The sequence below is a fragment of the Budorcas taxicolor genome, chromosome 11 (genome assembly GCF_023091745.1).
Source record: "Budorcas taxicolor isolate Tak-1 chromosome 11, Takin1.1, whole genome shotgun sequence".
Lineage (NCBI taxonomy): Eukaryota > Metazoa > Chordata > Mammalia > Artiodactyla > Bovidae > Budorcas > Budorcas taxicolor.
In genome coordinates this window covers 248,776-265,974 of record NC_068920.1, presented here as the reverse complement: position 1 = coordinate 265,974, position 17,199 = coordinate 248,776, and the positions used below count along the sequence as shown (strand labels likewise).

Sequence of the window (17,199 nt, the reverse complement as noted above, 5' to 3'; positions counted from 1 at the left end):
AAAAAGGGGCGGGGGAGGAGAAGGTATTGAGAGAGATATCTTAGAAGACTTACTAAACCCATAAAAAAGGTTTGACTTGCTCCATGGCTTAATGATCTTCCTGATGTCCTACCCAACACGGCCAGCGTTTTACCTGCTCTAATAGTGGGGCTGGCGGCAGGATTTTGGGGGATTCACATCAATCTCCGGGAGGGTGTTCTTTTCCGGTGTTGATGTTCTGACGCCCTGTTCCCCCACCCCCCCACCCCTTTCTCCCTCTTGGTCCCGACCCTCTGCCTTTTCCCAGATTCCAGAGCAGCTGCTGGAGGATCGCACCCACGGGGAGATGATTCCTCATGAAGAGCCTGGATCCCCTACAGAAATCAAATGTGACTTTCCGTTTATCAGACTAAAACCAGAGCCAGTCCGACAGTGAAACGGTCACCGTGGAGGGGGGACGGCGAAAAATGAAATCCAACCAAGAGCGCAGCAACGAATGCCTGCCTCCCAAGAAGCGCGAGATCCCCGCCACCAGCCGGCCGTCCTCGGAGGACAAGGCAGTGCCCAGCGACAACCACCGCGCGGAGAATGCGGCATGGCTCCCCGGCGCCCGGGGCCACGTGGGCGGGCGGCTAGGACCGGCGGGGCCCCCGGCGGAGCTCGGTTTACAGCAGGGAATAGGTTTACACAAAGCGCTGTCCACGGGGCTGGACTACTCCCCGCCCAGCGCGCCCCGGTCCGTCCCGGCGGTGGCATCCACCACGACGATGCCCGCGGCATACCCGCCGCCCCCGCCATCCGGGGCCCCCGTGTCCCCGGTGCAGTACGCCCACCTGCCGCACACGTTACAGTTCATCGGGTCTTCCCAGTACAGCGGGCCCTACACCGGTTTCATCCCTTCCCAGCTGATCTCGCCCACGGCCAGCCCGGTCACCAGCGCGGTGGCCTCGGCGGTGGGCGCCGCCACGCCTGCCCAGCGCTCCCAGCTGGAGGCCTATAGCAGCCTGCTGGCTGACATGGGCGGGCTGAGCCGAGCCTCCGGACACAAGGCTGAGCCACCGCCACCGCCGCCACCGCCGCAGCACCTAGGCCGGACTGCGGGGCTCCTCCCCCCGGGGTCCCCTCCGCCCCCCCAGCAGAGCCAGTACGTGCGCATCTCCAGCTCGCCGCAGAACACCGCACGCCCGGCCTCGCCGCCGACCCTCCCCGTCCACCTGCACACGCACCCGACCATGATCCCACACACGCTCACCCTGGGGCCCTCCCCGCAGGTGGTCGTGCAGTACACCGACTCCGGCAGCCACTTTGTCACCCGCGAGGCCACCAAGAAGGCCGAGAGCAGCCGGCTGCAGCAGGCCATGCAGGCCAAGGAGATGCTGAACGGGGAGGTGGAGAAGGGCCGCCGGTACGGGGCGCCCCCTGCGGCCGACCTGGGCCTGGTGAAGGCAGCCGGCAAGGCGGTGCCCCACCCCTACGAGTCCAGGCACGTGGTGGTCCACCCCGGCCCCGCCGACTACAGCGTCCGCGACGCGTCGGGGGTACGGGCCTCCGTGATGGTCCTGCCCAACAGCAGCACCCCCGCCGCCGACCTCGAGGGGCAGCAGGTCACCCACCGGGAGAACTCGCCGTCCGCCCTCAACGACAAGAGCGGCCTGCACTTGGGGAAGCCCGGGCACCGCTCCTACGCACTGTCCCCGCAGCAGGCGCTGGGCCCCGAAGGCGTGAAGGCCGTCGCCACGCTGTCCCCGCATACGGTCATCCAGACCACACATAGCGCCTCGGAGGCCCTCCCGGTCGGGCTGCCGGCCACGGCCTTCTACGCGGGCACGCAGCCGCCGGTCATCGGCTACCTGAGCAGCCAGCAGCAAGCGATCACCTACGCCGGCGGCCTGCCCCCGCACCTGGTCATCCCGGGCACCCAGCCCCTGCTCATCCCCGTGGGCAGCGCCGACCTGGAGGGGTCGGGCGCCGCCTCGGCCATCGTCACGTCGTCGCCCCAGTTTGCTGCAGTGCCTCACACGTTCGTCACCACCGCCCTGGCCAAGAGCGAGAACTTCGGCCCTGAAGCCCTGGTCACCCAGGCCGCCTACCCGGCCATGGTGCAGGCCCAGATCCACTTGCCCGTGGCGCAGTCCGTGGCCTCCCCCGCCGCTGCCGCGCCCCCCACGCTGCCGCCCTACTTCATGAAAGGCTCCATCATCCAGTTGGCCAACGGGGAGCTGAAGAAAGTGGAGGACCTGAAGACAGAGGACTTCATCCAGAGCGCGGAGATCAGCACCGACCTGAAGATCGACTCCAGTACGGTGGAGAGGATCGCGGACAGCCACAGCCCCGGCGTCGCCGTGATCCAGTTTGCCGTCGGGGATCACCGAGCGCAGGTAATGTTGTGGCCGCATCACGGGGGTAGGGGGACACCGCACCGTGCCGCCGCCCTTACCTCCTGGCACCGTGACTTTCTTCCAAGCAGCAGACCTGTCTGCGGCTGTGGGAGTGATTGAGGGTTTTCTTTCACTTTCACTTGGTACCTAAAGGTTAGGCTTCTCACGTTCCTCCAACCACCATTCTCTAAGAGAATTAAGCCCTAATGCACCCGGAAGCATCCTCTGTTTGTAATGAATTAATTTCTCTGCTTCTCCAATGGGGGCTGGTCAGGTACCATGCTTGGGGTAGTTAAGAAAATCACCACTCGGGTTGTTTTGCTGATGTTGTCCTGTGGTTCACATGAGTAACCCTGATTAAGAAAAGCCATTTTCCACCCCCACCCCTTTTGGTTTTTTTTTTTTTGGTCAGGAAAAGACAGTGCTGCTTCAGGGGAGAATGTTAGTTGCTCAGAGTTGCCATATCCCATTACAACATCGGTGTTTTGTTATTGTTTTTATTTATTTATTTTGGCTGTGCTGGGTCTTAGTTACAGCACTCAGAATCTGATCTTAGTCGTGGCATGTGAACTCTTAGTTGCAGTGTGGGGGATCTAGCTCCCTGACCAGGGGGTCGAACTCAGGCCGCCTGTATCAGGAGCTTGGAGTCTTAGGCGCTGGACCACCAGGGAAGTCCCAACATCCATGTTTTAACATGTAGGTTTTATTATCATTTAGGTATGGTGAGGCCAACAGAGGAGAATACATCTGGTTATACTCAGATCCCAAGAAGAGGGGATATGCCCGGCCACGTGGGCTGCCATGCGGAAGAAGGCCAAGGGCTGCTACAAGGCACTGGGAGCCAGGAGAATACATGAACAAGAGCCTTTGCTGTCATTTCAGTGGGAAGGAGTGTGTGAGGCAGGGTAGCAAGATAGTGGCCCCAGAGAGTGAAAGTCCCATTCACTGAGGAGGAAGCTGGGTTGTGGGTGTTTGCTTTACACGTGAAGAACATTATCCCCAGCAGGGGAGCTGTTGGCTATGTCTAGGAATTAGCTAACGCAGGGAGTGACAGTCTCTCCAGTGTCAGCAAGACCCCAAGATGTCAAAGCATCAGATACAGAGAATAAAAGGCATGGTTCATCTAATCTGGAAGGTCAAGGCTGTCCCACGTGATCTCCTGGACTTCTGATAAATAGGAACCCCCAAGGGCCAGATGCAGCCAAGCTGAGTCATGTTAAAACTAGAACCAGGATCAGCTCTTAATTTCCATGAGTTCCTTCAGTCCACTCTTTTCCAGCTTCTTAAATCACTTGAATGCCTTGATTCCACCCATGTGTATGGAAACAGCAGTTTCACTGCCCAGCTTGCTTGAAGTCAGGTTTGGCCCCAAGGCGGGGAACTTCCCAGGCTATAGAGCCTCAGTGCCTCTGGGAATGGGATATGACAGCACCTTCTTCAGTTTGAAATGAGTTGAAAAATGGTCATGGCGTAGCTGGTATTTGGGACAGTCAAAGATAAACAAACTAGTTAATGGTTTGAATTGTTCTTAGAATATTTTTTAGAAGATCAAGTGAGGTGGGGGAGTCTGATTTTCCAAAGCGTCTTCCAGGACTTCTTGTGAATGTCCGGATGTGGGATCTGGCACAATATCAGAGGGCCTGCGTTGCCAGGAGCTTTTAGCCCCGAAGACTTTTCTTTTTAATGGTGAGATGTCGCTGTAAACTTTGGTGAGGCCCAAGAAAAATTTCTCAGGGTTCTGATGTAAAAAAAAAAAAACAAAACAAAAATCAGGATATTTGGAAAAGGGCATCATTATGTAGAACTCCCTGCCCACATCTAAGTTTCTGCTCCCTCTCCACGTCCTACGTGGATTAGGAGTGGGTGGATCCTCATTGACAAAAGAATGAGCTGACTTACTAGCAAAGTTGTCTTTTAACAGACCCCAAGTGAAGCCTGGGAAATAAACAAGAAGAAAAAGTAAATGTTTTTGTTTTTTTTTTTTCATGATGCTTTTAATCCTTAAAGCACTACTGTGAACAGAGGTAAGCAGAGGAAGAGGGTTTATTTTGAAATGCAACTATCTCCTGCCCAGCACCTCTTTTCAGCTTTCAGTAAAGAACAGCTCTGAGCTGCAGGCTCATCTCCAGGGCTGCAGGAGCCCCCATAGACCGGAGCCTCACAGACCTCTAGGCAGTGCTGAGGGAGGTAGCATCTCTGCGTGCTCCTTCCCCCCCAATCCTCCGCAGAGCGAATGCTTAAACGATCGAGAAATTGGCTTCCGAGTGTGAAGTCTCATTTCCTTCCCATTGCCAGGCCACCAGTCTCCTTGCTGACGGCCAAGGTGCAAATTAGAAGGTAGCGGGTTTGTCAGGGCCTGTTTGCAGGCCTGTGAGGCCGCCCGCTGGGAAGGACTCAAAAGGGTGGCTGGGGTTCCAAGCTGCAGAAACACAAGTGCAGGGCCCGGCACGCCAGCGATGTGTCACTTTACCCAGAAGCCTATCAGAAACAGGCTGACATCATCCCAGCTAAAATACTCCACCAGCTGTGTTTGCCACAAGTGACGGGGGCAGAGTCAGCCGAGAATCAGAGAAAGCAAGGCGGGGAGAAGGGCGGCCAGGGAGAAGGAAGGTCCAGATTTAATTTACACTCTAAGGGCTGAGGGCTTCCCTTCCTCCTCAGGGGGCTCTCTGAGGGGTTTTCTCCCCAGGCCTGGAGATCCCATCTCGGTCTTCTCAAAAATTAGAAATCTCTTAACACTTGCACCCATTAGGGAGGGTGAGAGATGTGCAGAGCACTTTGACTTAATTAGCCAAATCACAGATTTGATTGGGGAAGTTGTGGGAGGAAGGGGGTGGTTTTCTAAAGGACAGATGGCTTTGTGACCCCAGGCGTAAATCCTGCACGGAGGCAGGACCACAGGGACACTTGACTTCATAACCTACCACAGGCGTCCCCGGTGAATGCGGTGTGGCTGGTGGGAGAAGCCCCGAGCTTGGGGTCTGGACAAGGGCAGGACAAAAATGGTCTCACTTCTCTCTGAGCTAGGGTTTTTCTCATCACTAAAATGGGAAAATGATTCCTTATACAAGATCATATCTTCAGCATCCTCTTTGTTTTTGTATTCCTTTGCTTTCCTGCCATTCAGAACAGTCCTTGTAAAATTTACTAGCATCCACTAAACAAAAAAAAAAGTGGGGGGATATACAGGGAAAGTTACCTGACTTTATGCTAATAATCAGCATATAGATCCAGTGAGAAGGAAAGCCACCCTCTATAGAAACAAGGGAATTTTCACTGAGGGATTATTTTCAGGAGCTGAATTCCTAATTATTATTGTGAAAAGAGACCTCCAGGGTGGTGGATCTGAAGCTCCCTGTGAGGCAGTGTAGGAGAAGAATGCTTTTGCATATCCGTCCCCATCCCTGTGGTTTTGTTGTTCCCAGAGCTGTATTTCTTGGCCCAGGCAAAGTATCCTTGCATCTCAGTTCCGCCCAGGCTGGTTCTCCTCCAGGAGAATTGAAGGATCTCAGGCATTGTCTGTCAGCCTGTGTGCACCACACGAAGCCTCTCGGTAGCCACCCATGGTCTCCTGAATCTATGGTGAGCCCAGAAGGGATCCTGAGATGATGATAAGATCCACATGGGAGCCCGTGTGATTCAACTGGAGGGCAGAGCATCGTCTGCTTGGGTGGGAAGCAGGTTAACTGGTCAGAAAATGCAAGACCTGGAGCTGAAAAGACCCGAGGCCGAATCTGTCCTCCACCACCGGAGCTTTGGGACTTGGTGCAAATCACAAACAGACTAGTGCACACATGCTTCATGGTGCAAATGACACATGTGCCTTCCATCCGGCTCGTGTTGTAGTGTGAAGAATGAAAGTGGTTGTAAGAATGAAAGGAAAGTGAAGCCAGGGTGTTAGCCGCTCAGTGGTGTTACTCTTTGCAACCCCATGGACTCTAGCCCGCCAGGCTCCTCTGTCCATGGAATTCTCCAGGCAAGCATACTGGAGTGGGTTGCCATTTCCTTCTCCAGGGGATCTTCTCAACCCAGGGATTGAACCTGGGTCTCCTGCACTACAGGTGGATTCTTTACCAGTTGAGCCACCAGGGAAGAAAGGAAATTTGCTCAAAAGAACCAGTTCAGTCAGTAGTGGATAGTAGGTCCTCAGCAGTGTTAGTTTCCCTTCCTTGGTTCCACTTGGGTGGGACTTTGACCCTAAGAAGAGAAAGGTTAGGCCCTGAAAAGTGAATGAGTAAAAGGCTTCATGTTCTTACAAGAGCTTTTGGAAGGAGGGACAGTTTAGAAAAGTCTGGAAGGAAGGCTGAACTTTCTGGTGAGCCTCATAAGCCATTTATTTCACTCTGCCTGTGTTCTTGTGGCATATTCCCAGGAGAGGTCCAGGAGCATCCCTCGCCATCGTCTTTCTGTGAAGGAAGTACCATGACCTCATGCTGGCCTGCGTGCACGCAACACTGTCTGGTTTTCCTGAGTGTGAGCTGGACTGGAAGGGTCATTTGATGGTTGAGCCCTCCACATCAGTGACCAATGCAGAAACAGGCTCATGCACCTCTCCTTTGCAGAAAGGATCTGGGCACCATGCCCACTGAGGGACCCCCGGCCCGGGACGGCCCCACTGGGGGAGCCCTGGTCTTCCATTTTCGCAGCCTCCTCAGCCCTCTATCTCATGCTCCCCAGGCTTGACTTTTCTGAAGAGTACACAACATTTTGTCAGTACGATTTATCTGTGATGAGGCTGCTGCTTTTCCCTTCATGCTGGGCTCTGTCTCTCATTAGGGCTGTCTGTCGCCTCCCAGAGTCAGGAGCTGCCTGCTTCCTTTTACCTCCTTGGTGGCAGCTTAATATTCCATGTCATTTTCTTCTCCCAACTCGTGTGTGTGTGCGCGTGTGTGTGTGCGTGCACGCACACACCCATACAGCATGTTACAATGATATGCTCACTGTACATCGACTGCTTCTTCCATTCCACTATTTTTTCATATGACCGCTGTGTTTTGTGAGCCATCAGTGTCTGCATTATGCATTTAATAGGTTAGCTGGTGCCTAAAAATAGCCGGAGCCCTCCTGCAGGCAGCACAGACGCCTGTATAGTCCCTAAGCAGCCAAAGCAGACCAACTTGCCAAACATTTTACACATGGGGCTTGGTGGATGTGAACCCTGATGAACCAGAAAATGGGTAGTGGCTGCCCTCGATGCAAAGCTCATTACTGGCCCTGGGGTCCAGTGATTGGTGATAATCCTCCCAGCTCTAATGCCAGAAAGGCTCCAGCAGAGAAGCAATATCAAACACATTTTTCTTTGCCTGTGTTCCCTCCCACTCACCCCAAAAGAAGAAAAATGCTCTGCTTTAGCATGTGTGTGATATAAGTGCCCCCTGCTTGGGGATCTTACATGTGTTATTGAAGCAGATTATCTGGGACCATTGTAGCTTTTTTTTTTTAAGTAGACTTTATTGTTGAAAGTAGTTTTAGCAGAAAGTACAGAGTTCCCAGACACCTAGAGTTTCCCGTTATTAAAATCTTGCATTTTAACGGTACACGTGTGGCTTGTAATTGATGAGCTAATGTTGATGCATTATTATTATCTAAAGTCCATACTTTATATTAGGATTTACTCTGCTCTACATGCTGTAGGTTTTGAGAAATGTGTAATGTCACATATACAGCCTTCCAGTGTCCTGAAAGATCATTTCCCCACCCTAGAGATCCTTCATGCTTCACCTGTGGGTACTCCCCACCCCACCCCTAACCCTGGCAATCACTGATCTGTTTCCATCTCTGTAATTCTCCCTTTTCTAGAACGTCATGCAGTTGGACTCCTATAGTGTGTCGCCTTTCAGACTTCTATCACTCGGGAACATAAATTTACAGTACCTTCATGTTGTTCTGTGGCTTTGAAAGCTCATTTCCTTATAGCACTGAATAGTGCACGTTTGTTCTTTAAGGCACGCATTTTCAGACCCTGGTAGGGAGGGAAGGCAAGTGGGACAGACCTGTGTGCCCCAGAGCTGCCCTGGTCACCTGCCAGTTGGGTCTCTGGGAGCCAAGCAACATTGCGAAAAGAACTCAGCTCATCCGTCATGTGGGGCTTGTGTTTGGAGGCGTCTCTGTGCTGGGATGTGGGTTTAATGAAACAGCTTCCACCAAAGACTGAGTCAGGCTTAGCGTGAACGTGATGAAATGTTTTAAATAGAACACTCACAGACGCTCTTACACTCGACTGAAGAGGTGTGACTGTTTTTATTAATGATTTTTCAACATTGAAGTAAATCGGGCCTCTGTCAGCCCCTCCGTCTTTGCTCCAGTGTTTTCATTTTTTCTTTTTTACTTGGAGAATGTGGTCATGCAAACTAGCCTTCAAGGAGAGCAGACAGACTTTTCTCTATGGGTGAAACGGGACCCAGAACTTCACTTGAATGTCACCAAAAGTGAGAGGTCCTCACTGACACCCACTTCTGAGTCATGTCCTCACTCCTGGATGCAGGCAGAATGTGTACATTTGCGATAGGCTCGAGAAAAGAGTGCTTTGTAAAACAGATGCCCTTCACATTTGTGAAAACAGGGATTCTCATGAAGGAAAAGGGAGACAAATTTAAACAGCAGATGTTTTGTTTTGTTTATATCTTGTTTTCGGTGATACATACATATGTGTGTGTATAGAGAGAGCACCAATCTACTGTTTAAAAATACAGCCAGACAGCATAGATGTGTGTATATGCATGCACGGTTTAGATATGGTGGTCTTTAAGTAGCTAAAGGTATTTTACTGAACTTACACAAGAGCTAAGAATGATCATAAAAGGCGGTCATTCGCCAGACCAGGAGGCGACACTAAATAATTATCAGCCCAACGTGAGGATAGTACCTCCCTGTCTTGGTGTCTTCATCATGAATAGAAGTTGGAGGCGATCATTTTAGAGGAGCTGGTTTAGCGGGGCTGGAGAGGGGGAGGGCAGGCGGGGCAGGTTCCTCTTTGGAGCCGTGGGGAGCAGTGGGTGTGTCTGCAGCCATGGGAAGAAGGCGGGAAAGGGCACAGGAGGATGGAAGGTGACCACCCCTAAAAAAGAGAGGTGCTGGATACAAGGCATCCAGGGATGAAAGGCAGAGGGGGCCTCAAGCTGACACCAGGACAAAGGCTATTCATGCTCCCATTTCATCCTCCAGTTTGCTTCAAGTGTTTGGAAAAGGATGTATTTATGTGATGAAGAAAGAGAAACGGGCTGTGCCGCGCTGCCAGGAGTTATATAACAGGTTCTGGTCTTGTTATGGTCCTGCCCTCTTAAATATATTTTCATTGGGGTTTAATCAGAGCCCATTTGAACCTCGACAAGGTCATAAAACGAAATCATGGTTATTAGCGCAGCTGAAAGCGCAGAAAGGAACCTCACGCTTGGGGAGAAAGTAACTGAAGTATGACTCAGTGGGATCAGGGTGAGCACCACGTCTGACAGGGGACTGTGGGTGAGGCGGCTGTGGCTCAGCCTGGAACGGCACCTATGAAGAGCTGAGCGAGACCCAGGGAAGCTGCAGCTCCTCTCTGGGCCAGGAGCGTGAGCCTGGTGGAGTCCCGGCTGGTGGTCGCAGGCCCAGGCAGTCTCTGTAGCATCTAAACACTGGCCTCTGTTGGCCAGTGGTACGTTGCGGTGTTTTCACTCGTGGAGGGCAAACACAGAACCAGTCTTTCAGATTTGTCCTGAGCACCCATTACAAGCCAGGAGGTGTCCTGCACCCTGGGGATAAATCAGTGAGCAAACCAGGCGGTATCTCAGCACAGCACCCCCCACCCAGAACATACAGTCTCTCGGGAGTTCATGGGCCGAGGTGAAACGGAGAAATATGGAAGTAAAGAAAATGACACATCCAAAGATAACCCGTGCTGTGGGAAAAAATAAAGCAGACTAAAAAGGATGGGGAAAGAAGGACGGAGAATAGTTCAACAGGGTGTTTGGTGACACTCTCTCTGAGAAGGGGAACAGGAGGTGACAGGACACAGAGCAAAAAGGCTTTCAAGTGGAGGGAATAGCAGACGCACAGACCCAGAGGCACGAGAAAGGACCAACGAGAAGACCAGCGTCACTGCGGTGCAGGAATGAAGGGGGGGGATACAGACCACGCCGGGCTTGTTCACAGGGCTTTTTCTCCCAGTGAGAAGCTGGCTTGGCCAGGACTGTGACCGTGGAGGCAGTGAGAAATAGTCTTATTCTAGCTGTATTTGGAAGAGAGAACCCCTTGGACTTGCTTGTGATTTGGATGCATGCGGTCTGGGAGGAGGAGCCCAGGAAAGTATGATGCCCAGGCTGTTGACTTGAATGCTGGAAGTGCGGGGACGCGGCTCTTGGAGGTGCCTGGAGGAACCCAGGAGGGGCGTATCAGGGGTCTGTTTGGGACATGTTCAGTTAGAGTTGCCAGTATATAGCCAAGCGGACATCGCCAGGTAACATGGTTGCCAGTATCCAAACAGGCCCTGGTGAATTTACTGGCTTTGCATGCCTGTTCTGGCTCCTCAATGAAGGCAGGAACTAGGTCTTAAACAGTAACTCTCACAGTCTCAGTGTTACATTTTGAACTTGATTCAAACTGCAAAACCTGGAGTGTGAAATAATATTTCTCAGCACCAGAGGGAGCCCCACATGGGCCTCAAGTTCAAGAAATTCAGACTCATTTCTGGTTTAAAGCGACGTCATGTCCCAAAATCCCACCATGTCTGTTTCATATCCACAGTAGTACCTGTTGGCCTTGACAGCATGTTTTGAGGCAGATAATGCTCCTCTGTAAGGGAGTTTCAAGCGGGCAGACCCAGCCATATACATTCTCACCGAAAAATCTGTCAGTATGATTTCTTCATTAATTGTTAATGATCAGTTAACCTTTGAGAATGTTTATGTCCTTCTGACAAACCTAGTTACAAAATGAAAATACCTTTGTTATGACTACTTCAGTGTGCTTATTTGAGATATGTGCAAATGAGAGTTTAACTTTCACCTGAGGAAGGGCGAAACCTTACTTTAGTTCACGTATATCCAGACCCCTCAAAAAAAGTGCATTATCTAGATAATTCAGGCTACAGCATTAGGGAGGGAAGAATATTCATGATGGTAAATATTAGCAAGGATAAATAATTAGGAGAAAAGTAACATGGGGCCTGAGCCACGCACTCAACTGCTTACCACGATCAGATGACCTGAATCTTTTGCTCCTAATTTGTATGGACCCAGCTGAAGGGGTGGCATCTTTTCCTGGGATGGCAGAGCTCTCTAGGGAGAAGACACAGCGAGCTTTTAGGAGGAAGGGGCCAAAGGCAAGCCTTTGAAATGACAGAGATTTCCCCAAAGCTCTCTAGGTTAAAATAACCCATTATCATCGCCCTTTTCAGCATACCTCTCAAATATTCTCCTCTCTCCTCATCACTTTTCTTTCATGCATTATTAGGTAGGCTGTTCAAGCTATCAGGCACCTCACAGAATTTCATTCTAAGACCTGCTTTTGGAGTTTTGAGATGATAGAATGATAAAGGGCTTTCTAAATGCCCCCAAATATGGTGTATGTAACGGGGGAGCAGATTACATCTATATCATTCCTTGTGGAGTCATCAGTAACATTACTTGTCACAAAGGCTTTGAAGCCATCTTCTTAATGAGTCTGTCGCACTTGGCAACATGTAAAAGTCTTCAGGTAGATTTGCCTTTGGCCCCTTCAGGTAGATTTGTACACAGTAGAAGTTATTTTCAGAATGTGAACACTGGCTGCTCTGAGGAATGTGTGTGATTCGGCTGACACAGCAAGATCCTCTTGGTTGGGAGTTGTTGGGCTGACTGTCAGCACAGGTCTACCCAGGAGCAGGGCTCACCTAGGAAATGCAGCCAACAGTCCCCACTTGAAGTAGGATTTGTCTCCTCTGCTCTGTGTATGATGTTAATGGCTTCAAGCCATAATGGATTCATGGAGCTAGCTCCTGATTGGTCCTCCCAGTTGGAACTTAGTGGGTATCCCCATCTGATACTGTAACTTGTATACATTTGCATGACGTGACCATAGCTCTGTCATTGAATATCAGCCTCATATATAGGGAGACACTTGATTCGCATAGCAGATGTAAGGCTGATGATATTTCACAGTTTTTTGTCTCATGGAACAAATCCATAACCTTGGGTCATTGGATTCTATTTATTCCAAGTAACATTCACCACTTTTGGGGTAGTGGAAATGTTAAGTTCATCTCTTCTGGTGATACTACAATATCTTTGTTCACAGGGGCAGAGATCAGTAACAGAGGAAAAAAGAAAATGGGTTTGGGGGCCACAGAGACTAGGATTAAATCCCAACTCCATCAGGGTATAGTCATGGCATTAGGTCACCGATTCAATCTCTTTGACACTTAGAGTTCCTTAGTTGTAAAATTGGAACAACAGCATTTTCCTCACTAGTTTATTGTGAGTATCAAACAAAATACTTTTTGTGAAGTATGTACCTAAATGTTTAAGAGATGTAGGAACTCAAAATTTTTTTAATTCTCTTTTCATTATTCAGATAGTCCATAACAATGAAAATTTCCCCAGATAATATGAACAGTTATATGGGCTCATGCCCACACACTGGAGAAGGAAATGGCATCCCACTCCAGTATTCTTGCCTGGAGAATCCCATGGACAGAGGAGCCAGGCAGGCTACAGTCCATGGGATCACAAGAGTCAGTCACGACTGTGATTAAACCACCACCATGCCTACACACATACTGTAGTAATAGGCTTTCATATAAATTCATCCTAGTTGTCTTTTCTAAAAACAGTTAGGTCTTCTATGGAGCAAATAAAATATATCATTCAAGAAGTGCATTTAAAACAAGATTAATCACAGTTATCAAAAAATAGGTTAAATAGAAAAGCCACAATCCATGTAAATTACATGAAAATTTACTACTTTTAAAGTGAGATATTTTAATTATTTATGTGTTTCTGGATGCGTGCCTGTGCATGAAATTCAACAACATTTTCAATATTATTGTGTTTAGTCAATACAGCCATCTTTCCATATCTGTGGGTTCCACACCTGTGGAGTCAACCAATCACAGATTGAAAATATTTATGGAGGAAAAGAATTCTAGAAAGTTCCAAAAAGCAAAACTTGAGTAGTTCCCAGGCAACAATTTACATAGCATTTACATTATAAGTAACGTAGTTGAGTTAATGTATGCAGACAATGTGTGTAGGTTATATGCAAATACTGTGCCCTTTTATATGGACTTGAGTATCCTTTCAGTCATTGCAGTTTATTGAAATTTACAGTAATACATGGCACATGTGTGTGTGCTCCAGTCGTGTCTGACTCTTTGAGATCCTATGGACTGTAGACCGCTAGGCTCCTCTGTCCATGGGATTCTCTAGGCGAGAATACTGGAGTGGGTTGCCACACCCTCCTCCAGGGGATCTTCCTGACACAGGCATTGAACCTGCGTCTCCTGCAGTTCCTGCATCGGCAGGCAGTTTCGTTATCACTAGCGCCACCTGGGAAGCCTGCATGGCATATAAGCAGCCTAGGAAAAACAACAGCTACTGAAAGCATGCTGGGCTTCCCCTGCTTTTGTCTTTCAGACAAAAGAGAGACTGTCTGGAGTGCCTGGGGCTTGACGGTGTAGCTGGGCCAAGCCCGTGAACTGTTTTGTATTCATTGTACCCTCAAACCCCTTGAAGTGGTGCCCAGGTTTCAGGTCCTGGGGAAGCCCTCCCTGTTTTCTCCAGCTCTCATTGGTTCTCCTTCTCCTAAATTCCTAGAATATGCATTCATTTGTCCAACAAATATTTATTTTCAACTACGTGCTGGGTACTCTCTTCGGGGCCAGGGACAGTGATGAACACGTGCCTGCCTGCCTCATGAAGCTAAAATACAGTCTTAACTCTGATGCCTGTTCAGCGCTGCCATCGGTGAGGACAGCATCTGTCCAGTGAGTTAATAAAGCACAGGAACATACTTTGGGCGTGAGTCACATGCAGCGCCCAGCGCCTGAACACTGAGCAGGTGTTTGTCATCCTTGGAGGGGTACATTGACTTGTTTTAACAGAGACCAGCTACAGAGCAGATAAACAGTAAAACTATATTTTGAATACTGAATGGACTTTGACTCGCTTCACTATATGGTAAACACAGGGACAGCAGAAAATTAAGAGGCCTATTTACATGTGTTGGTAGAGGCAGATTGGGGAACTGAGTCTGTCTTTTCTTCCGATCAGCTTATGTGCGAATGTATGTTTGTGTACATGTGTATATGCAATAAAACAAGGATAAAACATCTTCATCTTTTCCTGCTTTCCCTTCTCCCTGTCTCTCCCTGTTCCCACAGGTCAGCGTGGAAGTTTTGGTAGAGTATCCTTTTTTTGTGTTTGGACAGGGCTGGTCATCCTGTTGCCCGGAGAGGACCAGCCAGCTCTTTGATTTGCCATGCTCCAAACTCTCCGTTGGGGACGTCTGTATCTCGCTCACCCTCAAGAACCTGAAGAACGGCTCTGTTAAAAAGGGCCAGCCCGTGGATCCAGCCAGTGTCCTGCTGAAGCACTCAAAGACCGATGGCCTCGCTGGCAGTAGACACAGGTATGCCGAGCAGGAAAACGGGATCAGCCAGGGAAGCGCCCAGATGCTCTCTGAGAACGGCGAACTGAAGTTTCCCGAAAAAATAGGATTGCCGGCCGCGCCCTTGCTCACCAAAATAGAACCCAGCAAGCCCGCGGCCACGAGGAAGAGGAGGTGGTCAGCGCCCGAGACCCGCAAACTGGAGAAGTCGGAAGACGAGCCACCTTTGACTCTTCCCAAGCCTTCTCTCATTTCTCAGGAGGTTAAGATTTGCATCGAAGGCCGCTCTAACGTAGGCAAGTAGAAGCTGTGTGGGGAAGGGAAAGCTGGCCCTCCTTTATCATTTGTATCCAGATTACAGATGTACTGTAGGTTAAATAACTCAGTATTTACATGTTATCCTCTTACTTTAGGGTTCTGTTATAACCTTGTCATTAGAGTTACAGCTGGCATTGGGCAGGCGATCGGTGCATATGCTTTTTCCGGGCGTATCTCTCGGCAGGTGGGGTGCCAGGGTAGGTCCAGCCCAGGCTCCAGGCAGGTGGTGGGCATCCTGGTTGAGATGAAGGTGGCCCCATGGCACCCGCCTTTTCTGGCATCGTGGATGCATCCACGGGGGCACCGACTTCCACTGGCTTCAGAGGGATGATCTCGGGAAGGGAGCTGCGTCAGGGGGGTGTGCGTGTGCCTGTGTGCCAGGGAGGGTGCCTGGGTGACACTTCTGTGAGGGTGTCTTTCTCTCTGCCTCCCTCTCTCTCGCTCTCAGCACCAGATTGGAGGTCTGGGGGAATGTCCTCAGGAGGTTCCCCCGGTGCAGAGTCAGCACTGGGGCCTCCGAGAGAGGTACCAGACAGCAGATGGAAAGCTAACCGTGTAAAAGAACATTTCCCCCCCCCCAACTTATTTTACAATAAAAGCAACTTTTAATCATAGAGATAAATATATATATATATATATATTTCCCCCTATGGGGCCTGACTGCACTGATATTTTTTTAAAGAGCAACTGCCACCCATGGGATTTTGTTTCTGCTTTACTAGTGCAGTAGTGATGCCTCCAGGGCGTCATGGTGGGCAGGCGGCCCCTGCTGGCATCGCTCCGCACTGGTTGGGGGGGGGGGGGGGGCGCTGGGCAGCAGGGGTGGGGGAAAGTGAACACCCCCTCCGGTCTCTGTGCAGTGTTAGGAAAACCAATCAGGTTAATTGCATTGACTTCGCTCCCAAGAGATAAGACACAAACTGCCCTTCAGAAGAGCTGCAGAAGCTCTTTGCTTTGGGTTTGCAAATCTTTTGTCTTTTAACTCTAGTACTGTTTATAGTTCATGACAATGGACAACTCGGGTGCCACTTTTTTCAGATTCCAGTGTGACGTGAGGAAATAAGATTTTGAAGATAAGCATATATATTACTATCTCTTAAGTACTTAAAATGCCGTTCACACTTTATTACCAAGCATCTTGGTCTCTCATTCAACAAGTACTGTATCTCACTTTAAACTCTTTGGGAAGAAAAACAGAAAAGAAAAAAAAAAAACTAAGTTGCTTTCTTTTTTTTTTTTAACACTGTAACTACATTTCAGCTCTGCAGAGTTTCTCACGGAGCAAGATGCTGAAAGTTTCAAAGTGGTTTCAAGGGATGAATGTGAATTATGAACTTGTATGTGACAATGAATGACCACCAAGTACAGCCTGACAGGAGGCACTCTTCACTTTGATGTCTCAGAAAGGAGTAAAAAGCGTATGCAGAGCTGGCAGAGGAACTGAGAGGGAAGGGATGGGGAAAAAAAAAAAAAAAGAATACTCACTTTTGTCCAGTGTTTTTCTTTTTAAGACGAACTTTTAAAGAACCTTGCGATTTGCACATCTTGAGTTTATAAATTTGTGTGATATTCCTGCAGTTTTTCTCAAATAACATTGTGGGAAAGGCTTGGGGGACTGAACGAGCATAAATAAATGTAGCAAAATTACTTTCTAACCTGCCTAAACTCTAGGCCTTTTATAAGGTTATGTTCCTTTCAAGATTCATTTTTGGTCTTCTTACCGTATCTGTCACATAAAACCAGGTCTTAGCAGGACAACTCTGAGAATTTTCTTCAGATTCATTGAGAGAGTTTTCCATGAAGACATTTATATATGTGAGCAAGTTTTTTTTTTTTTTAAAGAAAACAATTATTGTTGTTGTTATTAATGTTATTTTCAAAATGACTTTCTTTTTCCATCTGAAATCAAGATTTAATATTTGGTACAAACCCAGAAAGGGTCTTTCACAGTTGAGACCTTTTA

At 49.3% G+C, this 17,199-nt stretch overlaps 1 protein-coding gene across 1 annotated transcript; it reads left to right on the top strand.

Moving 5' to 3' along the window:
- Window positions 1-306: 306 nt before the first annotated feature.
- On the top strand, window positions 307-16,934 carry LOC128055942 (ataxin-1-like). Its single transcript, XM_052648539.1, has 3 exons — window positions 307-2,357; window positions 14,692-15,214; window positions 16,497-16,934. Exons 1-3 carry the CDS (start codon window positions 447-449, stop codon window positions 16,589-16,591), a joined length of 2,529 nt encoding a protein of 842 aa, XP_052504499.1. The 5' UTR covers window positions 307-446; the 3' UTR covers window positions 16,592-16,934.
- Window positions 16,935-17,199: the final 265 nt, after the last annotated feature.

Bases quoted from the DNA above. Each gene is read 5' to 3' on its own strand.
- LOC128055942 (XM_052648539.1), top strand. From the start codon at position 447: ATGAAATCCAACCAAGAGCGCAGCAACGAATGCCTGCCTCCCAAGAAG. The intron at 2,358-14,691 runs GTAATGTTGTGG...CTGTTCCCACAG, and splicing joins TCGGGGATCACCGAGCGCAG to GTCAGCGTGGAAGTTTTGGT. The intron at 15,215-16,496 runs GCAAGTAGAAGC...ACTACATTTCAG, and splicing joins CGAAGGCCGCTCTAACGTAG to CTCTGCAGAGTTTCTCACGG.